General features: G+C 45.8%; 1 protein-coding gene across 1 annotated transcript; it reads right to left on the bottom strand.

The window, feature by feature from the left end:
• Window positions 1-304: 304 nt before the first annotated feature.
• On the bottom strand, window positions 305-27,817 carry LOC311166588 (alpha-2-macroglobulin-like protein 1; the record flags this gene model as incomplete). The annotated part of the gene is made up of 37 exons (XM_084226659.1): window positions 305-330; window positions 701-742; window positions 1,887-1,989; window positions 2,243-2,311; window positions 2,974-3,064; window positions 3,780-3,901; window positions 5,140-5,355; window positions 5,769-5,950; window positions 7,399-7,552; window positions 8,298-8,372; window positions 9,757-9,913; window positions 10,000-10,081; window positions 11,292-11,468; window positions 11,949-12,032; window positions 12,353-12,404; window positions 12,578-12,699; window positions 12,840-12,966; window positions 13,185-13,410; window positions 13,505-13,613; window positions 14,160-14,265; window positions 15,260-15,433; window positions 16,628-16,774; window positions 17,346-17,491; window positions 17,937-18,000; window positions 18,888-19,112; window positions 19,406-19,570; window positions 20,374-20,483; window positions 21,033-21,141; window positions 22,397-22,508; window positions 22,901-22,985; window positions 23,598-23,757; window positions 24,158-24,178; window positions 24,484-24,536; window positions 25,195-25,339; window positions 25,676-25,726; window positions 26,958-27,141; window positions 27,750-27,817. 37 exons carry the CDS (start codon window positions 27,815-27,817, stop codon window positions 305-307), a joined length of 4,341 nt encoding a protein of 1,446 aa, XP_084082785.1.

The raw sequence follows: 27,817 nt of genomic DNA, 5'->3' as shown, positions 1-27,817 counted from the left end.
GGGACAAGAGAGATTTAAATCACTATGGCGACTAAATGCAAAGTATGTAACCACAACATGCACAGTGTTTCCCTCTTTTTCATGCACTGAAATCTTCATCAATTGTCAAATCACTGCCTTCCTTCCAGATTCCACATACTTTATTTCACCTGCTTCCAAACTAATGTGTATTAAGCCAGTTTTCACATAGAAACATTGGGCAAAGGAAATAGGGTGTTTCCAACACAGCAGGGAAGAGGAGAGCTGGAGCAATGAAGTTTTCCGTATGCAGGCAGAAAATTCAGGGTTGCAGAGTCAGAACATATTAGGAGGAAACCTGCTTTGAGGCATCTGTAGAAAGAGGAAAGAAAGCGCAAAGTGCCTGATGAATTTTTAGGAAGGTGTCTGCGGACTAAGAGATCTTATGTGATAGGCATTTCCAGTTGTATTTAGATGTGGGATGCTGTGAGGACTGCATGGAAATGAAATAAAAAGAGATCATTTTAACTTTCCAGTGTATGCTCAAGCCTTAGTCTACAATGAGATTAATACCTGGGCTAGAAACTGCCCCCACAACCAGTAAGTAGATCCCAATTCAACCTGCAGTCCAAGAAGGCTCTACATCATATGACAGGATTAAATGCAGAGCAGAGGTGGGATGCTTTGCCTGCTTACCAACAGCCCTCTGCCCTGTCCCAGCTGGAAGCCTGTTAGCACTGACCTGAACTGCAGGGGAAGGCATATTCTCTTGCCGAGCGGTCATCTGTAGAAACAAGAGGGACAGGGTGGTGAGCTGCAGGACTGCATGGCAGGGTAGTGCCAAACTTCTTTCTCAGTAGCACAACCAACACACTGCCTTAATTTTTCACTCCTCAGACTGTGAATGCAAGAACAAAGAAATGTCTCTAGTGGGTCAGGCCAGCAATCTGTCCCCACAACATATATCCCTTACAGCTGTAAAAGAACTCCTTGTGCACCGTGATGCCTTCTAACGCAAGGACATTTTTTGTAAATAAAAAACCTTTCCACAGCACATCCTGATAGCCTGACTTATTTAGTGATAATTAGTATTTTTATGTCAGATAACACTCTTTAAATTTTATGCACTAAGCACAAAAATTCTTGTACAGGATGAAATAGCAGAGGGAGAGGATATTAGGTGTCAATATTTAGCTCTGTAATAGCTGGATTAAAAAGTGTGCTTTTCTTGCCATGGTGGAAGGGGGAACAAATATGGAATTTAGTATATGACACGTGGTGCTGCTTTTGAAATCTCCAGTGGCAGTTTTTCCATTTTGTTCTCAATTTTTAAAAAAAAAATAATTCCTAATGTTCCATCTGCTGTTTTGTCTCATACTGAGCACAGAATAATTGGAAAGACTCAAAATATCATCAATGTATCTCTTCTCTGTGCTAATAATTAATTTAGAACTTTAAAGGGTAACAAATTATCTTCCTTCTATCCTCTGCCAGGACACAATGGACGGTAGGATTATTACACTGTACATTAAATGCATACAACTAAATTCTGCCTTCTAGTGGATCAGGGTAGCACTACATAATGCTGATTTTCAATAAATGCCAAAGTATTCTCAAGAGAGCTTAAAAGCTGGACAACTCATGGCAAATGTCAGAGAAGTCTTCTGCATTGAAGCTAGAAGAAAACAATCACAGTAGTGGAACACATAACACTCCACAACATAATCCTAGTGCCAGGCAGCCTTGTCTCAAGAATTTTCTAAGCAACTAGCTACTTGAATATTGAAGTTTTGTACAGAGGAAACCCAAGTTTGACGTTGTAGGAGGAGGTGCACTGGAATAAGGGAATTAAAGAGAATTAGGGTCACAGCCATAATTATGTCTGAGTGGGGGGTACAATAGTTACGCCGATGTCAGTGAAATCTCACCTGGTTTATAGTAGTCATAGACGTGCACTGTTGCAGCTTTCAGATTCTGTACTTCAACATCTTGTTCCACTGAGATGTTAAGCTTCAGAGAACTCTCACCCAGCTGGAGAGAAGAATAGAAGTGAGCAGAAAAGCACTGATCATCTCAAAATCACCTACATACTAACTTTACTTCTTCTGCATCAGAGGGGCTTTTTGCTATCTTTCCAGGCTCTTCAACCCTCTTCCTCTACTGTGAAAAGTGTAGCCTGCTTAACCAGACTAGAGATTTGTATTTCTAATCTGCAAAAGTCCCCATGCAAAGTGCTTCAGTTGCTGCTACTTGAATGGGCAGTTCCCTGTGGTCTGCCTCTTACCTCCTCCAAGTAGATTGTGATTTTGTCTGGTTTTATCTCCATCTTTTTCACAAGGGGTACCTTCTCCAGCTGTATCGGAAGGCAAGAGATAAGCTTGGTTAACATCAGCTTATTGGCCTTCCCTGTTTCACAGCAGGTTTGGAATTTGTCAATGAACCGCTGTTGACAAAAGCACTTAGCCTGGACTCGGGACTACTCAGGTTTACCTTCCTTGGCATTGAGATTGCTGGGAGCACATCAAGCCTTAGAAAATATTTTTCAGTTTTGGTACAAGTGTCCTTGGACCATGTTCCTACTGTCCTCACTTGTAGCAAAGGGAAAATAGTTAGTACGAGGCTATGCCAGATCTTCCTAGCTGTTGTGTGGAATACTGAAGCATGTAATTGAACAACACTATGGGATTCAACACCACTTTATGGAATACCCCTAAAAATGGCACTGGTAAATGCAAAGGGACCAAATGCACGCCAGGTGATTCTTTCTAACAGGTGATTCTAGGTGCTTTTTCATCTTCTCTCTGACCTCCTCCTGAGTAGGGAATCCTCACTATGAACATGAAAACTACACAACCACTTGTGCAAGTGGAAAATTGCTTTGTGAAATAGCCTGTTATATTTGCACTTGTAATTACCATTCTCCAACACTTCTTAGATGTTTGGACGCTTCTGACTGAGCTACATCTGGAAAATAGATTTCAATATCCTCAAGGAAAGTCGAAGGAAAAGACTTACCTCCTTCACAGAGCTCTGAACAGGAATGAACCCTGACAGCATCTCCACCTCCACCAGGGCCATGTTACTTGTCCCACGGTCCCCTACATATCTGAAGGGGGTCAGGAGAGAAGAAGGTTAGATATGGAAAGCAGCACAGCATTTCTAGGAGATACAAACGGACACTTTTTGCCCTGCCCTACAGTGATATGAAAGCTCAGCAGTATGTCTGACTGGTGGGACAAAGGGGCAAAAAATAGTCCCCATCTACTCACTCAATATGGACAAAGATTGTGCAACAAATGTGTTATGGTTAATGTGGAAATATGGCTTTCTGCTGCCCTCTCCAAGGTAGATATGACCTTTGCTGTTACAGGCTGAGTGTGGAAATGTCGCTGTTGTTTTCTTTCAGTAAGGACCGTAAGGCATGAAGAATATGGATCAAGACTCTCACTCTAGACAGATGCAGGCAAGTGAAATATGCATAGGGACTGGAGTTTCTGCTGTCTAGTTCCAGCAGTGGTTCACACTACAGGGTGATGCATCTCAGGGCTGGTTCAGCCCAGCATGCCAACGTGGGAGCTCAGCTGCTAGGGCTCTGGGGACTGCTGAGCTGCTTGAGATGGTTGCTGTGATTGTGCAAGACACTACCAGTGCACTGCCATGCTTCTCCAGGCCTTATTTCTTAGTTAACAATCTCCTTGGGATCTATGGAGAAGAGGAGAGTCATCCTGTGTCTGTGATTCCACAGACAGGAGGTTTTCATGGGGTTCTAGTCATACAATTGAGTTGATACTTCCTTCCACTGAAGAAAGAGGATCTCATACCTGACAGACACATGGATGTCAAACTCTTTCCTCACACCATCACATTCCCTTGGTACTGTTTCCACATCCAGGAGAAAGACCTCTTCTGTTTTTGGTGGTGGGATGTTATAGTACAAAGTAGTCTGGTGGGGGAGAAATCATCTCTGTGAAGTGCTCCAGAGTTTCCCTGAGTAAAGCACTACCTGTTGCATCCAGCTTTAATGGATTGGTAGCCAGTGGCTAACACAGCTGGACTCAGATGCACTTTCTGTTCATAGATGTGCTGTTTAGCACATTGCATCAGATACACCTGTCAAATGCAACCCAAAACTTGGAGACTCAGCTACTTGTGATTCAAGACCTCATTCAATCTCATAAAAAATAAATATCTCTTAAGGTTCAAGGAAGCACATTAGCTAAAACTGCCCCACAAAGAGAAAGAAGTGTAACTGTTAACTCTTGACATGCGAATAGTCAGTAGCTCTAGGTGTCAAGGGGGAAATACTAGTAGAACAATTACAATCCCTTAAGAAAGAAGAACTAAAAATTGGAAGAAGACAACTAAGCAGGCAGGATGATCACAGTCATCCAAAGAGCAGCATAGGCCAATCTTCCTCCACCTGCCTGGTGACTGACTGCCTCCCCAGCACATGCTCATCTGATGTCCTATGCTCATTGACTGCATGCAAGTGTAGCCAGGCAGTAGGGTTCTAGTTACCTCCTACATGCATTACCAATTAATAATTGGTGTGTCCCCTTGACTAGACACTGCTTGCAGATTCCCTGTGAGCATCATAAGATTCTCTGTGGGCATCATCTGAACAGAAGTGACCCAGCAGAAAAGGTTTTCACAGGGAGTGACTTGAGTTCTTTGCTGGATGAATGGCTCACAAGTGAACAACTGTCAAAACTGCCAGAAAAATAAGATGTATCCTCCTGATGGACCGGTTGTGCTGGTGTACTGGAATAAGAAGACTGTGGTACCACATCACTCCTCATCTCTGCGTGTGATAAATACCCAAATAATTTTTGTCAGAAGTGTCCAGCTCCTGAAGCAGTGACATCAACAACACACATTCAAAATCTAAGCATGTACTCTTCTGTGTCTCATTACTCCTGACTTCAGATCTACTGGTATCTTAATAATGACATGCCTTTGTAGAATGGGACAGCAAAGCTGAGACATTTCTGAGGAGATTCCAGAGATGGTTACATGAAACCCTGTGAACAAAGTACACCTGAGTACCTTCAAGTTTGGCATGATTCTGCCTAGAAGGCAAAATCCTACTCAGAACTTGTGGCTATAGTAGCTGCTTAAAGCCATACTCCCTTCAGTAGTCAGAGGCAAAGCCTGAGAGCTCTGTTCCTCGTGTGTACGCACCTGGACATAAACACAGCCACTGCCCGTTGCTTGCACTGTGTAGCTCCCTGTGTCTGCAGGGAGAGATGCCTGATGCAGGACCAACTTGTTGTTCCTGTGCACATGGAACTCCAGTGGAGAAGCCCCCTTTCCTTTCACTGCCACCTTGACATCTCTGATTTCCTGAGGAATCAGGGCTGCATATTGAGCCAGGGCCTGCAGGCTGACCACCGTGTCCTGGAGGGAGAGTCAGAGTCACTTTGCTGTGGGGCCATGCAGAACAAGACCCAGCACAGCAGTTCAGGGACTGCAGAGAGAACTACAGTCCTCATGGCCCTGATTCACACTCTGACACAGGCAGGCTCTATCCCACTAAGTGCATAGGTAGGGTCTGTGCCACACGCAGCAGGATACTTTCTGTTACCTGGAACAGGCAGCTTGTGAGCTCTGGGCTTAGCAGTGCCAGAGACCCTGGGTAATCCCAATTACACTACACAGAGAAGAGCTTCCCCATGGCACTCCCTTTCCCAAACAGGGCTCATATATATTTGTCTGCAAAGGATGGGTCTGGAGTGACATGCACATGAGAGATGTGCCCATCACTCCAGGCACAACAACCCTTTCCCCCATGATTTTCCCTGGTTTGTTACCTGTGTGGAAGCAAATCCTCCAAAGGCATTTCTTTGTGCACTGAGCCAGCGCACAAGCTTGCTCACTGAGGCTTCATTGAATGACAAGTCTGGTTTGGAGACATGAGCCAGGATAATGTAGGCTACTGTCTCAATCATGGAAGAAGACTTTTCATCAGCAGATTGTGATGTCAGTAGCTGCGCTGATGAGGGAAGAAATATGTGGAAGAGAAGAACTGTAGATCCCTGTATATTCAAAGTTAGGTCTCCAAGCTTCAGCATTTTTGCTGTTTCTGCATTTGCCTAGCATAGAATAACGGGACCCCCTGTGCTGAAAAGTTCTAGGACTCATTTTCCAATCACTTGTGCCTATTGTACAAGAGCTGGTCAGTCTTTGAGGGCAAATTGCTGTCAGGCTACTGGAGGAGAAAGACTACCCAAATTACTTTGCTGGCAACCTCACTGTGCAGTGCATAGTGAAGGGCAATTTAAGCAAGAGCTGGGCTCCCACTTCAGGTTCAAGCTCACAAGCACTGAATACATCTGAGTCCAGTTGAATATTTTGCTGCAGTGGTAGCAGGGGACTAAAGACATTCAGCTAAGAATTTAGCTTAATTGTGCCAGGCTTAGTTTTGTAGGAATCTTCTGCAATGGTACAAGTGTGAAAACCTGAAATGCTTTTAAATTCAAAGTCAGTTTTCAGAACAAGCTTTCACTTTTAAAAGAACAACCACCAAATCACTTGTTTGCATAATACCAGACTCAAGACTTCAGAATTTAGCTAAGGTCCTCTATGGAGAATCTTCATTATGTTTATCACAATGGAAGGTATTTGCCTTCTTCCATGTGTATTTTCACAGAGGCAGCTCTGAACAAGTGCCACACCGAATGTGTGCGATTCTACTCCTTCCTGTTCCAGCTGGCAGTCTGAGTAGCTATGCAGTGAGCAACACTCAGCACTGGTAGCTGGTCAGGCTGAAAAATCCTCTCTCCCTTTGTTTTTTTAATATGTTATTTTTCAGCCTTCAATGTAGTTCACCACACTGCCAGACAAGCAAATGTGGGGAAGAACTCACTTAAACCAACTTAGGTAATATTACCAAATATTTAACCATAGGCTTAGGTGCTTTGAACACCTACCCCAGCCTCCTCACTCAGGACAGAAGTCTATTTTTTCCCCCAAGCTAATGAGACAAAAGGAAGAACCAAGCTCAGCAGCACAGCAGTAAAGGTCCATCCACCCAAGGGCCCTGAGCTGAGCACAGCAGCAATGGGGATGCAGTCAAAAGGTTTGAATTTTTAAAGTAAATGTTCTGACCAGCAGCAGCTGAACAGACATGGTGAAACAAGTTAGCTCTGCAAGATCTCTTGTACTATGCATGAATTGCTGAAGAATGACAGGAGCACCATGACACAAATAAGCATTTTAACTGCACAAATTAAGCATGGGTAACCTCTGCTGCTTTTGATTAGAAATTGTTTCCTGGGTCTGAGAAAACTAGAGATTGTCATAGCTTGAATAAATTATGATTTTCTGACACAAAAGCCTATATGTGAATAGCTAAATCTCCCAGAATACTGCATTTAAATGCTACAGACATCACACCTTGAACACAGCCATGATCTCTAGGACCCCAAAGCAACAACCTACCAGTTTCCTTCTGTACCATATCCAGGAGCTGCTTTCTCATCTCCATGTCCTTACTCAGTGTGAAGACATAAGCCATCAAAGCCTTGACATAAAGGCTTGTCTCATCAGGTGTTACTTTCTTGAGGCAATGTAAGGCATTTTCCAACATGGTGTCCTGAAAAAGGAATCCAAACCAAGTGAATTTCCTCTGACCAAACACCAGGTTGTTGTGAACATCAATCCCAGACATATCCTTGATGTACTTTAGTGCTAGCACCTCTCCCAGGACTGTGAAGTGGAGGTGGAGTGGTCAAAGCATCACTGACTGTGGGCTGAATGCAAAGGTGTACTGGACTTATCATAGGGATAGGGGATTGCTAATACACTGGAGAATCCAGCTGTAGGAAGTGTCTGGTAACGTGCTGGCTCAGAATTGTCAGAGTCACATGCTGTGGGTGTCTGATCCTGAAGGTATGATGTTTTTAGAACTGTACCATTAAGCCTGGAATATCGGTTCTTTTTTCTAGAACAGTCTACACTTGTCTTGAAGATCACTGCTTTTATTTGGGGGAGGGGGTACAGTGCATACCTGAAAAGTAGTCTTTTTTTTTCTCCTTTAGCCCTGTTGATCAGTTTAATGAAAACCATTGCCTCTCCCTGCAAACCCTCTGTTATTTTCAGACACAATTGTTTCCCTTGAGATGAGCTGGGAAAAGCAAGCGCTCTGCTTTGCTGCAAATCAGACCATCTATATTAAGAACTCCTCACCAAGATAAAATTTTCCTGTTATTGTGTAGCAAGGTGGGAATGACAGAACCTTTCACCAGCTCAAGCTGGGCAGCCCCTGAAGCCCCCAACCAGGGGAGCAATGAATGGTGGAGCATGCTCCCAAGCCCTGCAGGAGTTCAGGCGTGACTTACATTCCTGTCCAGATGGAGCTCCACCAGTGCAGCAGCAATATAGGCTGTTAATGAGATTGTGTCATCCACACCACCCTGCAAGCACACAGACAGTCATCAGGAAAGGACAAACCCAACCACTGCTTGCCTGTCCTTGCATAGCCCCAAAAACTGCATCTGAGAGAGCACAGCAATGTGCTTCTGGGCATTCCTGGACAGGAAAGCCCTCCAGGCTCACTGGCTGAATATCCTGAAAGTTTGCTGTTGAGAGCAGTCTCAGCCACGCTGTTCAAACAGCCTAGACATCCCTTCTCATAGAAAGGCATGAACCAAACAGTAAAGCAATTTATTTCATTAAATATGTTACCACTCTACACTTGAATGAAGTTTTTATGATGCAGGATTTGCATCATAAAGAAGAAGTTATGTAAGTTTACATATAAGTCATCTGACTTTGAGAAACTGCAGGTTCATATGTGTTTAACAGGCTTTCAGGAGCTGCTTTTCATCTCAGAGGACATTCATTCTCGGGGAAGTTCTGCTTACATCCTCAGATATGAGACAAAACTACATCTAAAATGAGAGGGGGAAATTGGGCTAAGATGCTGAGAAGTGTCATTCACACTGACTAGAAGAAACTTTGTAAATGTGAGGCAGGTGGAGGTGCAAAACCTGTTCCAAAAAGTTCTGTTCAGATAGAAAGCTCAAGGTGGGAAATTAATGACAGACAAGGATGAACAGTCTACAGAGTTTCTGGTTTTATTTTGTACTGCATCCAAATTTTAGGGAGAAATGTGTAACCCTTTGCTTTGTGAATGTAGCAGCCTGTTTTCTTTCAGAAATTTCCCTTGTATTTAATGTGGACAATTTTGTAATCTGAGCTGTGTGGATTATTTGTACCTTTACAAAGGCAATGAACCCAAGTATTGCCATCCTGCACACACACTGCTCAGTACCTAAGCTCTGGGACATGTTCACCAAGAGTTTGGTGCATTTCCAGCTACACTGCAGGGATCATTTGGGGCATGCCAAGCTCCAGGAGGAGCTTGTTATCATATTTTTGGGGCAGTGGAGGGACAACTGTGTCTTCAGACAATCCTGTATTAGAACACATGGATTGTTGTGCACTGTAAGGTATGAGAAGAGGGAGAATCCAGCCACGGTATTCTAGACAAGCACTAAAATATAAAAATATTTCTCATTTCCCCGTGCTCTTGAAGTGCCTTGGCACGATTAGCTGTGTTTTCTTTTGGCTAGAGTGAAAATTAGGAGAGCCTAGCAGAGCCTAAAGCCTCACACAGAGGAAATGACTGCTGGTTTAGGGCACGTTTTTCATTAAGCCCTGGGAAGATGCCTTAGCTGTGCCAGGCCATGGGGACATTGCTTTGTGCTACTGCTCACAGTGGAAGAGGCTGAGGAAGCAACCCTGTGCCTCACCATGAGTTCCTCCTGCTCCCACTGCCATGTCTGGCAGCCATACCTTCAGGTCATTGTTGAAGAGCTTCCCCACGCTCTGGAAGCAGCCACTGGGCAGCTGGTGCTGCTGCAGCCAGCGCAGAGCGCTGCGCACGTGGTCCTGGTCGATGTAAATGTGGGAGCTGGCCTGCCCAAAGGACCTGGCTACAAAGGCTGTCAGCCTGTGAGCGGAGCACAAGGAATCCCATGTCACAGCCAGAGATGGACCGGCAGGGAGGACGGGTGCAGGGGGACAATGGTCACTCACCACGTGTTGCCCTGCTCATCGCCTTTCCCAAAGGCGCTGTAGGAGCCATCGTCGTGTTTGTAGAGCAGCTGGCGCTGGTAGCCTGTGACAACGGGACTGGTTGTGAGCACCTGCAGCACCTCAGACTGTATCCTAGCCACGGGAAGATGGCTCCACAGCAAGAGGCTTCACCAGTCTTACACTCAGAGGTGCTGAGACAAGGACACCAGCCCCAACTCCCCCTGCACCCCACGGCACCAGCGTGACAAGAAGCAGCTGCACAGCGCTGCCAAAGTGGCCAGGAGGCTGCTGTGCATCGCTGGAGCTGTTTGGAGGCAGTGCTGTGGGTTCCTGCCCTGCTGTTTGGCACAAGGGTGACATGCTCAGCCACCTCATGGCTCCCCATGTGCCAGGGAGCCCTCAGGGGCTTTGCTGTGAACAAAAAGAGTGGTAGGAGTGAGGAGGAAGGCTTTTCCTAGAGGGGACACAAATGAAACACTAATTGCTTTTCAGCACTTCTAGCTCTGTTTGGACTCAACAAAGCACTTTTTTATGGGATGTACAGGAAGCAACAAGGCCATGCCTTTGAGCTGTGAGGGCAGAATGCTGTCTGCATATGTTTGCTCTACCTCCACCCTCCTCACAGCCTTAGTGTTTACCCTTTGTCTTTCCTCTCTGCCACCACCATCCTCTTGGGTAGACCCCTCTCTCCCAAATACATGTCCATATTCTCAGTACGTGCTTGCAGGACCAGAGAATTAGGGGGAAAGAAAAGGAGTCAAATCCTGTCCAGACAAGGAGACTGGCAGGCTGAAATATGAGGCACATTACAACATGAGACACGAACACTGGCACTATATTAAATTCACATTATACTGGAGAAAATTGACATGACCCCAAAATATGTTTTCTAAAACACAGGGCAACATTAAGCTACTGAACTCCTATTTACTCCCAAAGGCTACTCTATTCCATGTAATAGCAGCTGATGCTTCTTTTCACAAGGTGCTTCTGTCAGCCTTGGACCGATAAGGGAACCAACAGGCATCACGTAATGATGAAATCACTAATTACCTACACCTTTCTCAAAAAAGAGGACTTAGTAACTCAATTACCAGCAGAGACTAGCTGTGCTTTCTTCAGAAACTTTTCTTTCCATGAGACATTTCCCTTTTCTGTGTGGTACCTTCCTTTGTCACAGCTCTGGCAGCTGCTCCCACTCCTGCCCTTCAGCTCCCCACCAGATCTATGCCCCACACTCTTGATTTCTAGCAGCTTCATTTTGCAGCAGAAGGAAGAAGGACAATGCTTACCTGTTGTCAGAAATTTCAGTGCTTTATCCTTAATTTCTGGGTTCAGTTGTTTAGTCTTGTTCAGGTACTGGAGAATGAAGATGTTGGGTGCAAACTGGACCATGTTCTGTTCACCACAGCCAAAGGGCATGCTTAGCAGCTGGTCTAAATTTTGGAGTGCTGGACCCATGATGTCCCCTTACATTTGAGAGGAGAGACATGAGAAAGGAAAAGCACAGCCACTGAGCAGTGTGAAGGAAAAGGACTGCTGCCTTCCCTGGGCTCTACTGGGATCCTAGAAAAGAGCCAGTCCCTGCCTGAACAGACATGACTGAGATTTCTGGTGACCCTTCCTACATTAGGCCAGCACAGAAAGGAAAGCCATCATGGTTCAGGGCGGAGGAAAGGAAGCTTGAGGGGGTCTGAAGAAAGGTAAAGGGAGCTATCATTCCTAAGTGAGTATCAAGGAATTACGGAGACAAAGTTGCTGGAAATAGGCAGGGATAGTTTTGGTTCACTTAAATATTGGAAAAGATTACTTGATCAACATTTCTGAGGCCACCATCACACCCCTTACAAATGATCTCATTAGGAGCTGGGTCAATACATCAATAAGGCCAAAGCTTTGTGCAAGTTTTTTTTCACCACAGACCCAAGAGCAGGAAAAGCCTTTCTCACCAATCACAGAGAATGTGACTCGGGCAGATCCCTCCAGCACTTCTGCAGGCAGAGTCAGGGAGAACTCTTCCGAGATGCTGTTATCTGAGGAAGGCAGAACCCAGACATTTATCCCATGGAAGAAGCCATTCATACAAGTGAAACATCCAAGGAGACCCAGGTGAAGCATAATGTGACATCTAGTCACAGGAGCCAAGACTTGCAAACAAATGCCTCAATATAGGAAATTTTGCCAAGTAAAAGATGGATAAGGACAAATTATAGTGGTTGCTCTCCCAGGCAGGATGGTGCTACCAGTGCTTGCTCTCTGATTAATTCCCCCCCACCTCTGGGTATTTACAGTAACCATGTCCCTTCCATCCTGGTCTCATGATCAAAGACAGTCAGGAATTTTTGTCCCCTACCTGCAGGACAGAGAAAGGCATTTTGGGTCTTTTCTTGTAGGACACCTCCTGGCTGCAGAAGGAGAAAGAGTAACTCAGATAGGGAGGACAGGAAAGGAAGTCACCCTGCCTTAGCAGGTTTGTCTGACGTCCAAGAAGGGGCTAAACCTCCTCTTAGCAATTTGCTGACTGTCCCAGGGGACAAGCCCTGTCACCAGGGGTTCTCCACCCTGAGATGTGACCAACCTTCACAAGCAGAGATTTTATCACTGTGTCTCTCCCTCCTTGCAAACGTGTCACAGCAATCCTGTTACCACACAGACTGTGTGACACTACTGCCTCGCTGCTCACGGTGACGTTCACTCTGCCTGCAGGGAGCACAGGGACACGTTGCTGAGCACTTCCAGTAGATAGCTGTGTGTACAAGCATTAGATCCAGACATGCAGACGTGGGCAAATTCCACCCCTCCTCCCACGAGCTGCCACGCATCCCTCTGCCCAGCCTCACCCAGCCTGGTCGCCGTCACGTTCCACACGAAGGTTTTTGCTTCGTTGGCAGAGAGGCAGCTGGTGAACTGGCAGCTTGGACAGGCATCCACCTCTAGTTCTGGGGTCTCCAGGAGGATGGTGTGGACCTGAGCGTGGTTGGACGTACCGGCACACATTGGGTTAGTGTTAGCAACAGGCACTGCACCAAGCAGTAAATACCCTGGGTCATAAAGTGCGAGGTTGTGCTTTATGGCCCAGATACCAGCACCAAGGGCTCCTGAGGAGCTCAGAGCTTGTCTTTGGGCTCAAGATCTTGTTCTGACAGAGGCCATGTAACTGGGGAAACCCACTTGGAGGAACTCACCTGGATAGAGTCCTTGAGGTAGTTGAAGACAGTGGCTTTTAGCTTGAAAGTCTCTCCTTGGATCACGGAGTATGGCAGTGATACATCCACAAAGAACGGCTGGAAGACCCTAAGAGATGTCAGGGGCGAGAAACCAAAGCCAGCATCGGCAACACAGAAGGTGTTGGCATTCCACTCTGTGATGGTGTCAGGTACAGCAACTTGGAGAGACGCTTGTCCATCACCCCTGCAGCAGGAAGCAGACGAGGAGGACATGCTTAGAAGCAGCCAGAATACTCCAGGAGTGTCTCTGGGGAAGGAAGGCAGAGGCTGTTACCTACCCGACAGACACCAAATCCCAAATCCAGGTCTCTGGGAAAAGCGTTCGTGGTTTTGGCTTCTCCTTGTCATGAGAGTGAGGTTTAGAATCAGCTTGGGTAGCTTGGCTGCCTGGTAGAGAGCAAGTGATACCTCAGAAAACAGCATATATAGCTACAGGTGAAACTGGCTCTTCATTCACAGGCAATCTAACACAAACCACAAATGTTTTGTGAGTGGACAGGGCTGGTGTTTCAATGAGAATCTGACACAGTGTGGGTATATTTGGGCAACACAGCTTTAGGGAGACAGAGCTGGATAGAGTTTAGCCCAAGGCTCAGTCTGACGGATCCAGATTTGGTCTGGATCCAGCAGGAGACAGCACGCTCCACAAAATGGAGTCACACTCCTTTAAATAATCTGTGAAAGTGCTGGCAGAGAGCGCACCACATTCTGTATGAAAAACAGTGAACACAGGGACACCAAGGAAGCATGGAGATTTGAGTTTCTACCTGTGATTTGTAAATCAGGTTCATTGAAATGGACACGAGCTTTGTTGCTCTTGTACACAAACAAGAAACACAGCAGGATGGGGCTCAGTTCTCTCAGCTGCAGGCTGGCCAGAACTGGGACAGGGAAGACCTTTCACTCAAGAAGTTGGACATGTCTGTTCCTTACCAAGAAGAAAGTGTTTTCTTAGATATATCTTTTTATGAAACTCTGGAAGAGCGCAGGAAACAGGTTTCTTGATTCTAGTGTTGGTAAATATTTTCATGCGCAGTTTCTGGGAAAATAGTACAGATAGTAAATCACTGATAAATAAAAGGGAACAAGGAATGTTGAAATTATCTTGTGATCATGGGTATCCAATGGGGGCTGGTGGCCAGTGGTGAAACACTTTTAAATGCTGCTTCTTTATATGCATAACCCTGTGGCTCAGGCTCTGACCAGTGCATGAGGAATGGAAACCAGGAATACTGGGAATACTGGGACCAACTATTTCTTCTCATACAAGTAGATTTCAACTAGATGTGCACTTCATATGCCCAACCCTAGCAATGACACACAGTCTAAAGAATAATCATCCAGGAGACAGCACAATAACACAGGAATCAGGGTCTGTATTTGTGTGGTAGAGTTCTGTCAAATTAAGAAACACATGCAATTCAGACTACATTTTGGGTTGTCCTCAGTGTGTTGTTACCCTCTTCTCCTATTTTGAGGTGTTTCAACTCATATATTTTGCATATATTTCATTAAAGAGCATTCTGCCAGAAGCAGCACTCAGCACTTCTTGCATTTCAGTTAGCAGACATGTTAACACTTTTCTGGCTATCATGCTTGTTAGCATATCAGTTTATTTCATTGTTTGTCTTGACAGTTAGCTATAAAGCCAAACTGTGAAAGGCTTCCTTTTATTTAAACTGCTTGAGGATAAGCAAGGAGATGCTCAATGAAACACAGAGTAAAGCAGTTTGTAAATACAATAATAACCAAGTGGTGATTGGTCAGAATATGGTGAGGTGCTCAGGTATAACTGCTGTATTCTTGCCACTCCCCCTTCCTAGTTATGGGAGCCTGAAGTAAATTTGTTCATTTTTACCCTATCTTTTTCTTATCAGGTGGTTTGCACTGTGCTTACTCAGCTTTCCCCATAGTCCCCAAATGAGTGTGGCTACACTGGACAACAAGGAACAGGTGACTTCTTGTAGGCATTCAGGACAGCATATTGGAACTCACTAGCTCAGGGAAAGTTTAGAGGAGGTGTAGGCACTCACCTTAAACAGGTTATAGACATCAGCCTGACTTTGGTACCACGGTGCACCCATCCTAGTCTTTTTGTGGGGTCTGGGCTGCTGGGGCAGGCAAGGGTATGCCTCAAAGTCTTCCAGGCGGTAAGGCAAGCCTCGTCCTCCAACCATGAAGCTGTCCTTGAAGAATGCCTCATACAACTGCAATGGAAAAACACGGGTCTTCAAACAGAGCTGGCCAACAACCACGTGTATGGGTCAGACTTTAGGGTTGTAGCCCTCTATTCCACACTGAAGAGCTTTGCAGTTGAGGAAGCTGGCACTGACCCAGCTTACACCAAAGGACATAATATAAAGGACATATATAGGATAATATATACTAAAGGACATCGTTCCAAGCAGTGGATGTAGACAAGCAGCTTTTAGGCTGCAAGACAGTTCAAGCCTTTCAACACTAGGGTGCAAAATTAGGATAAAAATGCTTCAGTTTAAACACAAGGCATTGGCACATCTGATCTACATATTTAAAGATTATTACTTTAAATACCTGTTAGCACATGATGCAAGTGCTCTGCACTAGGACAGCATCCCTATGAAATGGACAACCAGATCACACTGTGGGCCCTATCAACTGGTGTAGTGCATCCTCCTGGATTTGGTGAGGCTTCTTTGTAACATGCTGTACTGCTATAATTTAACTTACTACTTTGCATGAGGCATGTGCCTGTTTTATCTCTGGTACACATTGTGGACTTATGTTAGGATTTTCAGGTTTTGAAGTATTTTTACTCCAAGTTTTAAATTAATTCCTCTGAAACACACAGCTGCTTTAAGGTAGGTGCCTCCAACCCTTCTGATTCTCAGAATCCACCTGAGTGCTGACAAAATACTAACCACTTTTCACCAGCCACTGTGTGCTCTGGATGCTCTTGTCTAGCTACTGTTTTCTAAAGAGCTGCTCCAAAACTCTGATCTGTCACATGGTTTTGACTCAGCAGTGGTTGGGGCAGAGGGATAGGAGGACCCTGCCAGGACAAAATTCCATTTTAAAGGCTTAACCTCAGAGTTTGGTGGAAGATGGTAGGGCTGAAATGTGAATGTGAGGGAGGCTGCTAAACACTCTCCCTCCAAGCAGAAAGCGCCATCATCTCCCTGCCTGCCCCTGCAGTGTCAGGTAGCATCCATCACCCTTCAGGGAGAGGCTCACAGCACAGAGCTGAGGATGAGAAACACGATCACCCCATAGCTGCTCAGGAGAGGCCAAGGAAGGGGCATGGCAGGGCAGCCACCTAACACTGCAGCTGTCCTGGCATGTCCCATGGGCTTCCTGCCACCCATGCATGGAGGCAGAAGGCAGGCAGACGCTGGGGCTGGGACAGGGCAGGCTGCACTCACGCTGTCTGCTGTTAGCGTCTGGTTCCTCCTCAGGAGGAGGCTCTTGTCGACAGCTCGCACAGAGCACAAGGACCCTGGGGCAGCCTTGAGGTTCAGTCTGACTTGTGAGCCTGGGACCTCCTCCTGATGTGAGAATTCCAACGCCACCTGCAAAAGAAGACAAGGTCTGGGGGTTTAGCCTTGGAGAGTGGGACCCTCTGACTCTTAAAGGTCTGGGTTGCAGAGGAAAGATTTGAATAAGGTAGGGAAGGGGGATGACGTGCTGAATCAGGCCATCCTGGAAATCCATTGGGAAGGTCAAAGGGGCTGCAGTGCACACAGCCCTAGCCAGAATTCCTCTACCACCACACATCCACCACCTCTGATCCAGAACTACCACATGGGGCTGAACAGACAGGTTTCTCTTCCGTGTTAGGGAGCGTATGAGGGACAGTGTGTTCCCAAGTCACTAACTTGGGAATGGGGGGAAAAAAAGAGTTCAAGGGGAACCTGGTTTACTCCTTGAGCAAAGCTTGCCAGTTGGTGTTGTGGAGAGCAGGACTAGGAATTAAGGGAGAAGGAGATTACCTGTCTTGTTTCCCACCCAAAATACTTGGGCATCTGCTTTTGCATATATCCAGCTTACACCATTTGGATGAGGATAAAACAGGACCAGGAATTACAGCAGATCAGAGCACATCAGCGATGCTATCACACTCCTTGTGTGATTTCTGCTCACCTTATGGCTAAAGCACTTTTCTACTTCAAACTGCTCCACATCAGCCACCACCTCTCCATCCGAGAAGACCGCATACACCAGAAGCTTGATGTGAGGCAGGAAGTCATTGCCAACAGGCAGAGTCAATGAGAAGGAGCCCTGCAGATCTGCACTAGACAGCAGTGAGGAAGAGAGGGACAACATCCAAACAAATCAACTCATTGGAGTGGGACACAAATTAAGAATCAAAAGAGGGACTTAATAATTTTTACCTTGCTGATAAGATCACCCCGCACAGATAATGTCACAAATTAACAATAAACTAAGCATACCAGCCATTTATTTAATTCATGTCTTCTCCAAAGGTACAAGTTAGCAGCAAAGTCATAAGATTGGATCTTAGATCAATTAGACAAGACAGGAGGAGGACAGTTCCCTAGAAAGACACTGAATTGAGAGGAGACTGTGTTGGTCTTAGGAGAAGGATCACCACTAATGACTCAGTTCAATATTTCCCACCTGTGGATAAGAATAACACCTGCAGACAGAGTCACTGGAGAGTGGTCAGTTTTCTGGAGTGTGTTATGAGACACTTCTCATGTTTTTACTCACTCTCATGCTGGGTAATTGGCACCTTCTTCTCTCTGCTGAAAAGGATCTTGCCTTTTGCTATCACCTGAAGAAAAAGAGAAGCACTATTCAAGGTCTGAATTCCAAGAGCATGAGGAGAGTGTGAAAAGAACACAGGAAGAGAGAATGCATCTGACAAACATTTCCCCAGAAGTTCCTCTGGCAGGATACGATTTCCAGAGTTCTGCAGCAGAGATGCTGATGGTATAGCTGGGTAGGACTGGAGGGCTGTTGGTTCGGCCATGAGAAGGAGGGGCTGCTTGCAAAGCCAGAGCTATTTCTGACGCTATGGGCCATGAAGCTATGCTCTTAAGACCCAGAGAACTCTGATCTTTGCATTACTAGGACCCAGTACTTTTTGCCTGTACGAGTGAGTCCAGTTCAGTAACCAAGACAGTCAAAACTTCTCGGCTGAGCTTTAGTCGCACCCTTGCTTTGACTCACTTTCTTGAAAGTGGACTTCATCAAAACTCTATTGCATACCTCTGGTGTGCATCAAGGCCCTGTGCAAGGGCCTCTCAAGATTTTCCCTGCAAAGATACAGGTGGAGGAATATCAGCTGCCCCAGAGATTGCCTCTTAGTTCTCAGACAGATTGCCCCAGACACAGATAGACATCCAGAGCTCACCTTCTGGGCAGAGACTGCCAGCCAGCCACTGCCATCCATGTGGACATAAGAGAAAGTAGGGCAAATGGCAGGCATCTATCACCCAAAGCTTAAGTCAAGACATGGATAACAAAGCAATGCAGCTGGGGGCTAGGAGCAGGCTCAGGAACTGGAAAGCAGGTGGAGGTTTGGGCAGAACAGAAGTCACAAGCTGACTGTCTAGGAGTAGCTTTACCTTTCCTTTGAGTGTCTCTGTGCTGTGAGAAAAGGGTAAAATGCCAGTAAGCATAACTTTGCCCTGAGAATCAGCTATCTTCTGTGCTCACCAAGTAGTAGAAATCAATGTGGTCTTCCTCAGAGCTGAGTTTATTCTGGGAAAGGATATAATCCACCTGCACTTCCTGCTCTTGATCACAGGACATCACATCCTCCTTGGCCTTGATCTCCAGGAAGCTGCCACTCTCAGAGTAGAAAGGTTTCAGCCAGTAGAGGTCCTCTCCTTCAGTTTCACCAGAAAATGAGCTGTCATCACTTGGAGAGCGGTGGGTACCCTTCCGAGCACAAAAACACAGGGTGGCTATACAATTAGTATCAAGTGATGCAAGGGAACTTGTACACCTGCTGAAACTCTGTTATCACCTGAGCTGATGGCAGACTGCACATCTGTATGCCTAAAATAATTTGTTGAAACATCATTTTAAAGTCTCTTACCATATTTCCTCTTACAAAGTTTTAGCAAAAATCTAAGCCTAGTAGATTTGACCACAATCTCATTTTTCCTCTTTTATCTCTTTATGGGACACACCTCACACCAGACAAAAGATTTTCAGTGGCTGATACTCACCCTCAGAGAAACCATTGTGCTATTCCAACTGGTGGTATCCAGTGTAAAGTGAGCTTCCCCCTTCTCATCTGTGAGGAGTGACAGCTGTGTCTCCTCATTATCGACATCAACTATTAGATGGACTGTTTCATTTCTGAGGGGAGACCCCGCACTGTGGCAGAACATCTGTGGGGAAGGGGGGGAAGTTAATACCCTGTTGTGCACTGCCAGTGCTTAATATTAATTGCTTCTATCACTGAGTTCCCTCAGCCCTTCTAGCTTTCAGTTGGAAGGATCCAAATAAAAGTCCAATAAATACGAGAAACCAGCAATTTGAAGCTGTTCAGGACTGGAACAAAATAGTAATACAGGTAAATGAGGCACCTCTACTGAGGAAAAAGGTGAATTCCTCAGACCCTGAGATGTTTCTTGGACAATGCTGCAGGATCTTTGATGATCAGAAAGAGATTTTGTCCCCAACAATTTAACTTTTGCTGTTCCTTGCCCTCCATGCTGGGGTCAGTACTGGCCCAGGTGAAAGTGTTTCTAGCCCCAGGAGAGCAGTCATCACCCAGGGAACCTGAGTCAGAAATGACTGATGAATGAATGGCTTCTGACTGGCAGAAATGCCAGTCAGAAATGAACTGATATTCAAGGCTTTAGAGATTTCTGCCAAGTTACCGTGAGCTTTCATCCAAAGGGAATGCTATGTGCCTGCTGACACCCCCCCCCCATCCCATATGCACAGATTAATTTCAGGAGATGCTCCTGGGGAAGCCTCCAGAAACTGCAGCTGGCCCCAGAATTCCAGTCCAGGAAATATACTATGTTAGGATGGGGAAAAAAAATTTCTTCTACAGGAGGCTTCACTCCTAGTTTCTGGGTGCCAGCAGAGCAGCATTGAACTTTCCTGGAGACTGTTCCTTTCTTCCTAAAAAAGGTTTTATCTGTGATGCATGCTGAGCAGAGAAGGGATCCATGAATGTTACCTTCCCTGTGTATGGTATCCCTCGTTTGTAGAATGGATGGAGGTTGATAAACTCTACAGCTTTCATTACTGTTGCAACAGGGATTACAGCTGTTTCCACAGAATGGGCTCCTGGGTGGGGAGATGAAAAATCTGTTAAATCCAAAGCAGTGCTCTTAGGGAAGCAGAAGTAAAAAGGGTACTTCAGTACTACCTACAACATCTACAAGCTCTAAATTTAGGAGAGAAAATACATTCTTCTAGGATATGATTCCATGAAGCTTTCTATCTTCCTGCTTCATGATATGATATATCATAGCCTATAAGTATTTATTTACATGTTTGTTTGTGCTTTTTGCAGATAAAGGGAAACTAAATGACAGTTTAGTTATAAACAGTCCAGCACTTTGCAACTGACTGAGGACCACCCTGGTGTCCAGGCAATCACTAAGAAGTTACACCCCTTCACCCATGTGAAGGAAGGTGAACGGTGGAGAGGATTGGGAAATCTGGTGAAAACAAATGGAAGAGGTTCTAGAATAGAGACTACTGCTATGATAGTAGATTTGGGAACCTTAAAGTTACTTTTTCAAAAGGAATTCCACTGCCACATAAAGACCAAAACCAAAAATGTTGCCACATAAAGACCAAAACCAAAAATGTCCACATATTATCCAGTACCTGTTCCATTTTCCACCATTTTTCCTTCTGCAATTACGTAGCTGTCAGCTTCCTTAATTTCCAGAGCTTCTGTCTTTATTGTGAAAGTAGCGCAGCCATCCTTATTTGTCTGCACAGAGAGGAGAACAGAGAGAAAGAGTGTGGTGTTGAGGAAGACAAATTGTTTCAGAGATGCCAGGCAACCCTAAAAAAGTATTTCCAGATATTTTTTGAACAGAGGAAAGCTCCCAAATCCTAACTCCAGAAACCCATCATGGATACCTTAGGCAGAAAAGAAAATCAGTATGCTTGAATAAAACAATCAAAAAAAAAAAAGTGGCAAAAAAAAAAAAGTACTTAAGGCAAATCACATAAGGGTTAAATATGTCACAGAGAATCTCAGGAGACTGGATTCAGCCCAAATTCTGTAGCTGAGAGAGCATGAATTTCATTATGTGAGCTAAAGGTCTCCCTGAAATGCTATGGCCCTGATGAATAAAGCCTGACAGTGTGGCTTTCCAGACACGACCATTCCTGTGACATGGCCATATTAAACACAGGCATCCTGCCAGGTACAGATAGCAAGAGCTTTGCCAATCATTGAGGCAGAGCCTGGGTATAGCCAGTGTTTCTGCCATGCCTGTGAAGGGCTCCTCAGAACCTTTCAGGGCCTCATACATGCCATGTGGAGCTGGCATTCAGCTGATGTTTTGCACAGCTAAGACTGCACAGCATTCCAGCTGGAGTGCATTTTTAAAAGATGCAGAGATCCAGCTAGATTTTTATAATCTGGCTCATTGCTGGCTGGTCTGACATTTAAAAATATTTTCCTGTGGCTCTCAGGCCAAAAGAGCTGCATCTGAAACCCGTGGGAAAAAAACAAATGCGAAGCATAACCACAAAAAATAATGGACACAGATGAGGAGAAAATGTAACCAGCAATGGACATAATTTCAGACCAGACACTAGCAAGCTTTAGATGACTCATTGTGCAGGGGTAGAGCAAGAAACAGGGCATGGATCCACAGTCCATGTGATGCTCTGATAGCCTGCTTATTGGTGGGCGCGGTCACAGGGCTGAATAGGCCAGTGATGTGAATAGCCCCGCGAGATGGGGTGATCTGACAGCACACACTGTGATACAGACCCTTGGAAAAGGTCCCAGGCACCCCTGCTTCCCATGGCTTACACCTTCTCCCAGAGCAGGGAGTCAGGAACGCGCAGCTAGAGCAGTAATTCAAGCGGCAGGGTTACGGGGAGAGGAATCAGCGGTCTGATCATGTCCAGACTGAACAGCTTGGTGCCCATCTGAGGTGCATTGTGGCAGGTTAAGGGGGCAGAAACACATTTCCAGACACTTTCTGATCTCCTATTTGTTCACCTACCCAGCTGCTTTGCTTCTGAATCGCAGAACTTGTAGAACTGTCTTCCATGTCCTGGGAGTGAGTCATAACAATAATTTCTGCTTTGCCTTGAACAGGCTTCCCATAAGTATACCTATGTCAAAAGAGAAAAACATTTACTGAAAGACAATCTGCTGACTGCCAGCAGAAATACTGATACAGGACACCTCCTATCCTCATCAGGGGAAGAGGAGCCCAGAGAGCTTTGTTTTGTGCCTTGTTTGCTCAGGAACTTTAGCTCATCCTTTAAAATCATTTTGCATCCCTCTCCACCCACTATACCCAGCATCTTTAGTGTCCTTCAGCCTCACAGGAAGTGAGCAGGTGTGAGAAGGAGCCCGTTCCAGAGTGTGATCTGTCTCCCCAAGACACAGGGTAATGCAAAAAGATCATACTGGCAAGTGGAAGACCACTTCTTTTTCATGAGCAATCTGGAGGTGACAGTGGAGTCAAAAGGCAGAGATCACAATGGTATCATGTACTCACTTGCCACAGACAACCACCTGAAATTCCTCATCTGATGTAGTAATATGTGGAGGGTGCTCAATTTTCACCTCAAACTTTTTCAGCACTGTATGGAAGAGAGTAAGATAAGGATGGAGGAAAAAACCAATGGATGGTATGGATGAGAATGGACACTGAGAGAAATTATAGCTGCAGTTCAGATGAGGGAAAGACAGTGACATCCCCAGTTCTTCATCACCATGCTGCAGTCGAGTTAACTCCCTCCAGCCACACCCCGCTGTACTTGCTGCTGCAATTGCACACGGGACTGTTTTCTACTCCAGCTCAGGCAAGCTTACACACTTAAATGGCACAAGGTTTGGTCTTTACCAACGCCAATTAATGGGACCAAGGTGTGATTCCACTACCCATTACAGCAGCTGACTGGAGTGGATGACAAACCTAGCCCAGAAAAGAGTGACAATGAGCAGCAAAAGGTGCTCATTACAGGGCCCAGATGCCAGTGGAGTGAGATGTCAGCCCACGGCCTCTCCTTTGTACCCTGTGCAGCTGCAGAACCCCCAGCCCCACGTGGGGTGTGCACACAGACACATCCATCCTTGTGTCCATTCTGCTGTTCTCCCAAGGCAAAAGGTGGGATGGACACAGCTGCATCACCCTGCTCTCTCCTCCAGCTACCCACACTGCTTTTCTCCCCCCTCTGATGCTGGAGTCTCACCATATTCCTCAACACTGAAGGTTTTTTGAGCCATGTGCTGCTGGACTGAGATGGTATACTTCCCAAGGGATGCTTCAGACGCCAGGGGAAAGGACAGATCCACAATGCCATGATTTGACTTTACATTCAGCCACTCAGCAATACGGTTGTATTCAGGATCCTGTTAGGGAAAGGACACACAGAGCCACAAGTCACACTGGGAGCACACGTACCTGGCAGGTCCAGCCACACTCATGCACAAAAAGGCACTACAAGGGCTTAAACTTGACCCAGCAGAGAGGACTCCAGATCTCCAGGAGAGATACCTTTGCTTCCCTCCAGTATTATTTTACTAAACTTAGGAATTACAGAGGCTGCCAAGAACAGTAAAGCTACTGGGAAGTGGCATCATAACACCATGGGAAGGAGAAGCAGCTGTGCTGACCACATAGAAGCTGACCACATAAAAAAGCCTTCACCTGAACTATAACCATAACTTCATGAAGTTACATTTGTGGCACAACTCTGGGAGTGAAAGATCACAGAGACAGATATATCCCTTTGGTCACTTTGTCACTCACCTGCAGCCATATCTGGGAATACTGTAAAAACAAGAGAAACACAATCTCAGTTTTGTAAAACAGCATCCATGTGAACCAGTATAAAGAACTCTTCCTGACATGGGTCCCTGAGCAGAAATTCCTGCTCCATCCAGACCCCACAGTACATCTCCTCCTCCCTCTGTGCCAGCTTACACCCATCTTTCTCCAAGGGACCAGTGAATGAGTGGCTTCCCCCTAAGCTAATTTATTCTTATGGTTTAACAGGCATGAAGGGAGGTATCTCTTTCATGACCCTCTCAAGGTGTCTCATGCTGAAACTCCTCCTTCTAGAAAGGCACACTCACCTCCTTTTTAATGACCTTAAGGTTCTCATCAAGGTTCACAATTCTAAATTTCACTGTAGAAACAAAGAAAAACATAGTGAAGCATTCTGGCTGCAACGTGTCCTTCCACAAACCTGCTTCTCCTTTTCCATGCTCCAGTATTCATGTCTCTCTCTTTACCTCAGAGATGCTCAGGTCTTTTCCCAAACAGCCCTCCCCAGCACCTCCCACCCAGAGGGCTTTGTCTGGGAGACTTACACACAGCTGTGTGCTGCAGAACCCCACTGCCTTTACCTAGAGAGATTACAAAGCTGGGGTAAACAGTGGGCTTGTCTATAGAGGGGTCTGGCTGCAGTCCATTCATACTGTGGAAACTGTGGAGACTCTGTAATTCTACAGCTTGGAACTGACACTCTAGGTTTTACTCAAATATGAACAACAGTCTTCAAGGCTGTCCAGTGCCCTGGAGAGCCCTGGCTTTCCCTTTAGGTCTCATTAGTGATATGGCACCAAAACAACACCCAGGAGCAGCAGGCTGGAAATGTGGTGTAGCACACCTTGGAGGGGAACATCCTGGCTCAAACTGCTCCTAAAAACACTGGATGGTAGAGATCTGCTTCCTTCCATCTCCAACAGCCTTAGCTCGCTGCACTTGGTGAAATCTTCCTTCCAGCTGTGGCTGCTATCTTGACCCTTCCCTCCCCATTTCCATATGCTGCCTTCTTGCCTTACCTGTTTCTCCAGGTTTGTATAAGCCCTTGTCTGTGTCTATCAGAATTATATTTTTCTGGGGCTTGACCAGAACTTTTTTGTCACCCTCAAGAAGCACATTGTCTCCACTGTGGATCAGGACATGCAGAAAAGCCACCTCCTCTGACTGTCAGGTTAGAAAAAAACAAATTATGTCAGACTACAAAGAGCTTGAAAGAGAACCAGAGGCACTTGTCCTTCCAAAATCTCCAATATCCCTCTCCTCCTTTCATCTATTGTGATTTAAGTCTCTCCTTTCCCCAGTCAGTCTTCTTTTTGTTGTCCAGCTTCTTCATTCCCTTTTCTTTGCCTTTCTGCTTGTCATGTTTTCCCTCTGGACATTTATTTTTCCTCTTTACGATCTCTCCCACCCTGCATCTCCAACATTAACATGGCTCAGGCACAGGAGAGGCTGAAGCTCTCTAATTTGCAAGAGGAGAGGCAGTCAAGAGACATGTCCTACCTGTGTCACAGAATCATCTGTTTCCTCAGGAATTAACATGAAATCTGGCACCTAGGTTGATTGACAGAAGGAAATGGAAAAATTTAATCAGAAACTTTGCATCTTATCACAGATATAAGACATCATCCAACTGTTAAAAAATCCCCAAACTTCAGAGTCCAAATTCTTCTGTATGACTCTGCAACCCACTTGTGAGGGAGAAGCAGTCGCTGCCTTGTTCATGAACTTAGTAGTGAACTGACCAACATGTCCTTCTCCCACTTAACATAAATGTGAGAGTTTTATGGAACTAAGTAAACCATAGGAAAGTCAGATCCAAAGTAATGAGAGATGGGATACTGATGAGGCAAACACAGGATATCTCAGCATCAGAAAGACTGAGCTCAGCAGGAGGAAGATTTGTTTTGGTGGGTTTTTTTTTTTTTTTGCCAACAGCAGACTTCCAAGGCTTTCCAGAACCAGGACTCGCTCTCTCCTAAGGGCTGGCACCAAACCCTTAGTTAATCATTGTCATGTTGATGTAAAACCCAAAAGTGACTACAGCCCCTCCTTGAATTCTGCAGAGTCTGCAGGGCAATCAGGGCACAGGCACAGTGACTTTGTGCAGTGCTGAGGAAGACAGGGGCAGTTTGTAGAGCCTCAGCACCACACACATTTCCATGGCTCTCCAGAAACGTAGCTGAAGGTTTTGTAGTCAGTGTGTCAAGATAAGCTAACTACAGCAGTTAGCAATAACAGGAACTCAAGCCATTCCAGAAATATCCTTGGTGAAATTCAGTTCATTGTGGGTTCAGTGCCATCACAGCTAAATTAAAGCTCAATGTCTGTGCAGGCTGCAGCTACATCTGGCAATGTAGGTGCAGCTTTAGAGCACAATGGTCCTCTTGGAGCTGAAGGGGCAGGCTCCTGAGGAGACAAGGATGAAAAGAATGAATTTGCAATTCATTGACTTTTGCTGTGATATACAAGCACTTTTAGGGACAAAACACTGATTAAACTGAAAATAAATGTTTAGCACCATGCTTTAAGTAGGATGAAATGTGCTGATACAGATCAAAAGAAATCTGTTCTTTTCTATAAAAATCTTTTTATACATGGAAAAGATGCCCTACTATCTTAGACTCCAGGACACTGTTGTATTTTGCCTAGCACTGGTAGGGAAATATACTTAGCCTGCTTGGAAGCTATGGCAAGAAAAGGACACTGCACCCAGAGAAGTGCCGTGCTCTTGTGTGAACGTGAAAGCATCCCCTGTCAAATCAGTAGCCACATCTGCACTCACCTGGAAGGTGATGCTCTGAAAAGTGCCTGGCTTCTCCACATCCTGCTCCACCAGTGTGTGATTCTGGGTTTTTGTCTGCAAGGTGACAGCCAGGTGGACAGCCTCAGTTAGGGAGCTGAAGTGAATGTAGAGCTTCTCCTCCTGGGACTGCTGAATGACAGCAGGGAACACCACCATGTAGTGACTAGAAGAGAGCAGTACAGGTTCAAAAACAAGTCAGAGGCTGAGGTGGCCAGGCCAGAATCCATCTCTGCTGCTATCATGAAGAGGTAGAGCAAGGGTGAGAAATGTCTGGAGGACTGCGTTGAAGGAAGTGTAGTGCTTTTAAACTCCTTTTCAAACGAGAAAGGAGGAATATGCCCAGTATAAAGAACTCCCAGTTTCTTAGTGTCACCACCCTGCCACCAGCCAGGACACAGCTGCCCAGTCCACGACACTCCAGTTGCAAGTACACAGAGCAAGGCTGTGTGAGGAAGCCAAAGAAGCCAAACATTCAGTGGCTGAGGCATTGGGCTTCCATCCTGACAGCAGACTTCACCCCAGCAGCACAGCAGGAACAGAGGCACAACTCCTGTGGCCTCTGTGGCTTTGTGGTGTGCGCAGTGCAGCTCCTGCACAAGCCAGCGCCGCAGTGCTCGATGCCCGGGACTCTGCAGGAGCTGCTTCTGCTCAGCCCCCCTGGGATCCCCACCATCCCCCCCTGGGGGGCCAAAGAGTGCAGCCCCTCAGCACCACCCTTCAACAACAGGCCCTTCCCCCAAGCCCCCCAAAATCAAAAGGAGAGAGTCTCACGGTTCCAGGCTTGCTGCAGCTGCAACTGGGAATAGGGTCAGGGCTAAGAGGAGCAGTGGTGCTCCCAT

Source organism: Fringilla coelebs, assembly GCF_963513975.1.
Source record: "Fringilla coelebs genome assembly, chromosome: 2".
NCBI lineage: Eukaryota > Metazoa > Chordata > Aves > Passeriformes > Fringillidae > Fringilla > Fringilla coelebs.
This window is presented reverse-complemented; position numbering and strand designations above follow the sequence as displayed.